Source organism: Diaphorina citri, unplaced genomic scaffold (genome assembly GCF_000475195.1).
Source record: "Diaphorina citri unplaced genomic scaffold, Diaci psyllid genome assembly version 1.1 scaffold243, whole genome shotgun sequence".
Lineage (NCBI taxonomy): Eukaryota > Metazoa > Arthropoda > Insecta > Hemiptera > Psyllidae > Diaphorina > Diaphorina citri.
Window position 1 is genome coordinate 155,715 of NW_007377680.1, and position 7,867 is coordinate 163,581.

General features: G+C 37.2%; 1 protein-coding gene across 1 annotated transcript; it reads left to right on the forward strand.

The window, feature by feature from the left end:
- The first annotated feature begins 6,239 nt into the window (after positions 1-6,239).
- Positions 6,240-7,088, forward strand: LOC103506531. The gene is made up of 2 exons (XM_008470921.2): positions 6,240-6,474; positions 6,588-7,088. Exons 1-2 carry the CDS (start codon positions 6,259-6,261, stop codon positions 7,086-7,088), a joined length of 717 nt encoding a protein of 238 aa, XP_008469143.1. The 5' UTR covers positions 6,240-6,258.
- The last annotated feature ends 779 nt before the right edge of the window (positions 7,089-7,867 follow it).

A 7,867-nucleotide genomic window follows, 5' to 3' on the forward strand; every position in this document is an offset into this window, starting at 1 on the left:
TATAATTTTGTGACAGAAAACAGAATCAAGTGTTCTTCCTTTACAAAATGAATACACGATTAGGGAGGGAGTATTGCTATGATTCTTCACCTCAATTCGAAGGGGTTTGGTAAACTTTGACTGTCGTTTATCGTTTTTCAGTCAGAAGTTTTATTGTTTTTCAGTTAATCACCCAAGAGTCCTACAGTCGATTTAACCATAGTTATTAGAGCCTCGTTATAAATCGAACCAAACGAATAACCATAGTTATGTTTACTTTAGAACTCGTTGCTTGGTAATCAGAGTAAAACCAAGTTATACAATCCTAGAATGTTACTCGCCTTCCACTTAATCACCCTAATGTCCCAAGAGTCCTAGAGTCGATTTAACCATAGTTATTAGAGCCTCGTTATAAATCGAACCAAACGAACCATAGTTATGTTTACTTTAGAACTCGTTGCTTGGTAATCAGAGTAAAACCAAGTTATACAATCCTAGAATGTTACTCGCCTTCCATTTTCAGTCAGAAGTTTTATTGTTTTTCAGTTAATCACCCTAATGTCCCAAGAGTCCTACAGTCGATTTAACCATAGCCTCGTTATAAATTGAACCAAACGAATAACCATAGTTATATGTTTACTTTAGAATTCGTTGCTTGGTAATCAGAGTAAAACCAAGTTATACAATCCTAGAATGTTACTCGCCTTCCAAGTTGCAACTTATCCAAGGTCTCTGTGGTTATCACTGGTCGAGGTGTGGGTGTTTTGAGCACAATTCGCAATCAGTTTTCCAATGCTTAGCCTCTCACCTATCGCCTTCGTGAGGACTACTGACTCCATAGATTAACCACAAGCCTGACAATTATATCTAGTCAAGAAATGACAATGTAGATTCCACTATTGCACCCGTAAGAACGTTGTTTCATCATCATTTAGCTATGCTTGTGGGGATTTTATTTTGAAACAAAAGCTGAAGATTTCAAGCTCTAACCCTTCTGTTCTTATGTTTCCAGGAATATTGTGAATGCTCTTGTGTCAAGCATCGTTATATTCCACCTTGGGAGAGGAAGAAGGTTTGGTATAAAGTTCTGATCCATTTTTACTCCAAACACTACAAGACAGGATTCCGATTCTTAATATACTCGGCGTATCTTTATCTGAAATCCTCATTCATAGTTGCACATTTGAACCAATTCCTCCCACCAGAGGATCAACTGATTGTAAGTTTCTACAACTACAAGTATTTCCTCCTGGTTCTCTTCCTAACACCCTACACAAGATTGGAATTCCAGTGGCACTTGTTCACCATCTTGACTCAACATGACTTCACGTGTCGATTACAAATCTATTTGTCTCAACATTCTCAGCCAAGGATGAGTTTGATCATCAAGTTCAGTTTCTGGTGGTTGGCAGAGTTGACACATTTCTTCTTTGCTGAAGGTTTGTGATGGATGTCTAAACGTAGTTTGCTAAGCTATTTTATTGCACATTGAGCAATACGTGGGCATTTAAAGTAATAAAATTACTTTTATTCATGCAGTGAAAAAATGAAGAAATCGTGGTTCAAACAATGAAAATAAAAGTTAGCTTTTAAGGCATAGGTAGGTACATACTTGGGTATCAGATACGCCTATTTTATCAAAATGCAACCAAATTTACTAAATATCTCAAATTGCCCCTGAAGGTACCCTATTCCTTTGACTAAATTTGATCCAGATGAAATAAAAGAGGACAATGTTTCATTCCGACCATCTGATGAGTAGGCAGAAATATCACAAGTAGAACAACTTGAAACCTACAAGTGCAGTTTTGTAAAAAGCTTTTTAAATGTGTACACATTTTCTGCGCTATAATTTAAGTGCCATCACACAACGCACTACTTCAAAGACTGAACATACATTTCAGCAAAGGGAGTCGGGGACCGTACTCCGGCGGTATTCCAGACAGCACTAGACAAAGTCTGGGGCTCCAAACAGCCCCTGTTATTTTTATACGTCAAGAGCTTTCGAAACAGTTCGTGCAATATTTCCCTGCGTGCTGACAGCTATTGCTGAAATCTGGAGACAACAGTATGGATGATTTATTTCGGCACAGTGTGTTTTGTTTTCAGCTAATTGCTTTCTGTGTGGGTGGCGAATGACTGGGTAGTGAGGATAGAGAGACAGAGAGAGAGAGAGAGTGAGTGAGGATATTGTGTTGGTGGATGTGCCAAATTTTCCTCGTAATAAAAAAGTTGAAATAGGTAGGTACCTATATGTGGGTACCTATTAGGAATTACTATACGGAGTAAAAGTTGATTAGATATTGTACATATTCAATAGAATTGAAGGATTGTAGTACTGGATAACTGTGTACCTATTACCAATGTTATGTTGTCAGATATTAATATACCTACGTGAACTCACAATCCGGGCTTGGATTGTTGAGAAACAATCCGGTGAAAATGTATACTAGGTACTAGGTTTAAGGTTATCCCAATCGTTCACCATGTTCTTGAACTAAAGGCCATTTGGCATCGGAAAGGCTGCAAAGTACATTAAGGATATTTGCAAACATTTTCAGAGCCTCTCCGCGACCTTAGAAAAGTTTCTTGTCAAGTATTAGGTAAGGATAAGAGATAACAGGATAGAAGTTCAGGAAAAAACTTCCAAATCTTAACTGAAAGACTTTGGATTTTGTTTGGTACATATTCTAGATAACACATGACTGATCCTTCATTGAAAAACACCTTACACCTTGCTGTTGTTCTACAATCTTCTTTATTTAGTTCCCCAGGTTCCTTTGCATGGTTAGGGCAGCTGATAGTAAGAGTAGTTGATAAAGTACTAAAATGTTGAAAAAGGTGTAGTAATATTGATACAATACATGGAGGTAAACAAGGAAAATCAAGTTATCCTAAACTCTGAAGTAAGGTAACTGTGAAGGTCTGAAGCCATCAATCAGTAGGTATCAACAACAACAACTTGGTTGAAGAGTTAAATGAACAGATATCTGCCTACCAGAGAGAGTACCTAATAATTTAAAGTAGTTAGAGCCAGATCACGGTGCGGAGCACGATTCACAAAATTCTACCTGTTAATAGTTCAAAATTTAGGTACATTCACAACTTCTCCAGATTCCACACCTAATAGCTAACTATTTGACCAAGGAGCCCGCTCATGTTGGTTAGCAGTAAATTACGAGATTTGTCAACACACCAACATACGTAAGGAGAACATTTGGAAATGGAATTCCAGAAACCTCTTTAGATTTTGAGGAATTCGGAGTGTTTGAACTGTTTGAATATTGTGTTCAACTTCAATGACTTAGACACCTAGTAAGTAGTAATAAATAGTAGGTTTAACTAATGCAATAACCCATACATATATACCTAACACTGTTTAACTCTAATAGACACTAATATCGAGCGATATCACTAATCCAGCGATATCACATCAAAAAGGATCTCCTCAAAGAAGATGGTTGTTGGTATGCTCATAGTTACCATAGACAAGTTGTAAGTATAGGTATTGCCTACCGCTAATTGTATTCTCCTGTTCATATTTTAACAAGAAGCAACATATCATTTTATCAACGGAGCGTTGTTTTGTGCAGCAACTTTGAGACAGTGGGCATACGAAGATAGACCATAGGTTTGAAATTTATAGCGGAAGATTTTCAATAAATTTCTCGCGGCATGATTATCATTTTGTATATTTTGGATCTCTTCAGTGTATAGTGTCCTAGTATTAGAGTTAGTGGAGGCTGCGATTAAATTTGATCAAGAGAGTAAGAAGAGGAGAGAAACATCGATAACCTGTAAACGGCATCTGATAAAATAAGAAAGCTACCTACCTTCCTACCTACATATTGTTCGGCAATTTTTTCTCTCATAACATAGACCGTCATACGCTGTCAGCAAATTGCAGGAATTGTTAGATCCAATATCGTCAAAATGGCCCGTCTACCAGCCCAAGAAAAATACGTTTGGAAAAAGGGAGATGGAAGTAGAAGCAAATGGAAAGCTTACAAAAAGACGCAAGAAAAATACAGACATTCCTCCGACAGGGCGAGTTCGCAGTTTGGGATCCGAAGATGACAGTATCTAGGTATGGTAAGATAGTAAGGACCACTATTCATAATAATAGAGATCTTGCCTATCTGGCAAAGCTACGATTGTAGCCTAAGAGAAGCAGCTTTAGGCTTTAAGGCCGCAATTTATGGCGCGACTGAACTAGCGTGCTCTTTTGGTTCGGTACAAAGAGTGGAGCCAACACATGGAAATCAGAAATACTGCGAACCTTCATGATTGGGAGACAGATCTTTTGAACAATTCATACTTATGGAGTTTATAATGAATGGCAGAATCAGTCTTCCAACTGAGGTAACAATCATGCACATAAATTGAATGAAACACAAACTTGTTTAGAGTCATGTATTTGTTTTGGGTTGGTAATGGAATGTGGTAGAGAAAAGTGGTAATTTGCGGGATAGTTTTAGAATTCTGCCTTTTGGTTTATCTCTGAGAACAACAAGTTCTAAATCTGGGTTTACACCATAATCATAAGTCTCGCAAAGGTTGAGAGAATGCCTGAAGAGGAAGAGTGTGTTGGAAACAATGTTTTACATGGTTATACCTAGGTAGAGTTTATGTGTGAATATTTATTTTCATTTTGCTTATGCCGAGTAAATTTTCATTTAAATCTCCCGTGCTTTAATTACAAAACTGGAAGGGGAAGAATTTTTTTTGCGCTTCCTCGGCAGTTTTTTTTTTCCTAAAAAAAAAGAAGAGAAATACCTACCTAGATGTTTCACACTCTCAATGAGAAAGAACATTTTTTTCCACTTGGCTAGAATATACAATACTCAGATACAATAAACAATGTATAAAAAAAGGCCAACCTAAAAGCATCGATTAAAATAAATATATAATGCAAATGGCTTCTCTCGAATACTAATTCAAATAGTACACAGGACACAGAATCAAGGAGCTTCTCTGTTTGAATAGAATCAATTGAATTGCTTAGCCTGGTCTTCTTGTTTACATAATTGCCGTGACTATTTCCCTCTAGGTTCTAGCCTGTATAAAAAAAGGCCAACCTAAAAGCATCGATTAAAATAAATATATAATGCAAATGGCTTCTCTCGAATACTAATTCAAATAGTACCTATTGTTTTTTATATTCGTTCTACATAGCTAACTTTTCATAGGTAAAGATGGCTACTTCCAGTAACAACAAAAGAAAGTGGGACTCATCCGACGAATACGAAGTTTCTCGTGGAACGCCATTTCTGAAGAAAGTCACAAAATGGCTCGAAGACAATATATTCGACAATGAAGATAACACATCTAAAGAGAGCTCACTTCAGAACCTGGCCATAACAACAGAGAGTCAATTGACACCACCAGAGGTTATCATGAATGTCTGTACGTGTAAGTTTTGCAGAGTTTCAAGAGACCTACCCCAGGCTGTTAGTAGATCCCCACTCATTACATTCCCTGAAAATGTTTGCCAATGTGACAGCTGTAGAATTATCAATCAGCCCATCAGTCCAGTCAAATGTGATTGTAATAGTTGCAGGCAAAACGCGGGACCCAAGGCTACAATCCCAAGACCATTGTCAAATTATAGTAGAATTGAACGAAATCCAGAAAAGAACTTGACAGCAATCCCTTTACCTTGGGTCGTTATGAATGAAAAGGATTTCAACTCCATGAGGAATCGTGAAACGCCAGTGACGAAAATAATCCCCAACTATGGTCACGGATCTAATCTGAATCCTCGGTGCAGCAATAATAACTTCCCATCACAGTGCTCTACTTGTGGCCGAGAGTTGCCCTATATCCAAGGGGAGTTTCATCTGGAATATATGGGTTTCAAGTTGCTCAATGTGAAATATTTCGTGCCTAAAAACGGACTTGCGAATCACGACTGTTGAAGAGGTCTCTATTCCTTCCAAGAATTCTGTATTGCTTTTCTAAATTTGCAGTGAACATAATTATGTTTAGCCGCCTTTATGTTAAAGAGAACAATAAATATTCAATATCTTTTAAGACGTTTTTCTTCTACTATATTCAAGAGGTAACTTTGGATCTCAACCAATGAAATCGAGCGATTGGTCTCCTTCAGTAGTATACTAAGCCAGTTCAAAATCAGATTTCTAAATCCGATTTCCTCTTTGACGAGTTAACTAACAGCGTACAATAAATCATGTCCACATTGAGAGCTCTGAGGTGTCTCATTTAATTTCTAAATCCGTTTTCCTCTTTGACGAGTTAACTAACAGCGTACAATAAATCATGTCCACATTGAGAGCTCTGAGGTGTCTCATTTTCTACAGTGGGTTATTATATTTGTTGCTGACATTTCTCTGTTATGACGGCTTACTTCAGAAAATCGCCATCATTTCATTGATCGAGTATGTTGGCATACAGTACCACCGTTCTGACTTCTACATCAACTATGTCTTGTTTGAGAACAGGATGATTGACTGGTTTACTGGGACTGGATTTGAGGTGAGTATGATCATCATCATCATCATCATCATTTAGCTATGCTTGTGGGGATTTTATTTTGAAACAAAAGCTGAAGATTTCAAGCTCTAACCCTTCTGTTCTTATGTTTCCAGGAATATTGTGAATGCTCTTGTGTCAAGCATCGTTATATTCCACCTTGGGAGAGGAAGAAGGTTTGGTATAAAGTTCTGATCCATTTTTACTCCAAACACTACAAGACAGGATTCCGATTCTTAATATACTCGGCGTATCTTTATCTGAAATCCTCATTCATAGTTGCACATTTGAACCAATTCCTCCCACCAGAGGATCAACTGACTATAAGTTTCTACAACTACAAGTATTTCCTCCTGGTTCTCTTCCTAACACCCTACACAAGATTGGAATCCCAGTGGCACTTGTTCACCATCTTGACTCAACATGATTTCACGTGTCGATTACAAATCTATTTGTCTCAACATTCTCAGCCAAGGATGAGTTTGATCATCAAGTTCAGTTTCTGGTGGCTGGCAGAGTTGATTATGTTCTACGCCAGTCCTGTGTACACTCTCAAAGTATTGGTGTATGGTGTTTATTCATTAGAAGCACTTCTGCGGATATGTTGCAACTCGTAGAAGAAATGGGAAGGATGTCCTACTCTGTTCACAGAACCTTTTTCACAATCTCTGGAAAAATATTCTTATATACGTGTGTCGTATACAGTCCAGTAGTACCTACGTATAAAAAAATCTCTAATCTCAATAGAGTTCACAAGGTATAATATTGGACTATAGAAAGGTACCCTGCGGTACGGAAAAATTCGAACGAATTTTAGAATTAACGAAATTGTTTACAATAATTTTGAGCCGTTGGGGGAAAAAAGTTTACAACTTTATCCGCAAATCTGAAATTTAATTTTCATCGAAAAACTTTTTGATGTTATTAGATAATTCATTGCTATTATACTCCTACGTACTGGAAAAGTAGATAATGCATGACTTTTGATAGCCTCTGGAGCTAATGTTTAATGCAAGTGGGTAAAACTTTGACCAAATTTAGACACCCAATTCAACTACAAATAATAACATGGTAAAACACTCTAAAATCTATGCATTTTGAAGCTGGTACCTTAATTAAGATACCTATGGATTAGAGAAATCAAAAGGTATTCACAAAGTGTCAAAAGGAAAATGGATTATCACGTTAATTGAATAACAAAGCAATTTTCTTTTAATTGCAAAAGTGTATTTACACATGGATAAGGGATAAGTGTTCTTTACGTCTGGAACAATGTCAAATCAGTTAGGCTATGCTGTTCTTGTTCCATGTTCTATATTTCTGGTCTGCGGTTTGTTTCTTCTAAGTCACAATGAGTTGGGGGTTTTGAAAAGAGTAGCAATACTGTTCCTTCATC

Excerpts from the sequence above, each read along its gene's own strand:
- LOC103506531 (XM_008470921.2), top strand. The coding sequence starts at position 6,259 with ATGTCCACATTGAGAGCTCTGAGGTGTCTCATTTTCTACAGTGGGTTA. Across the intron at positions 6,475-6,587 it reads TTACTGGGACTGGATTTGAG|GAATATTGTGAATGCTCTTG; the intron begins GTGAGTATGATC and ends TTATGTTTCCAG.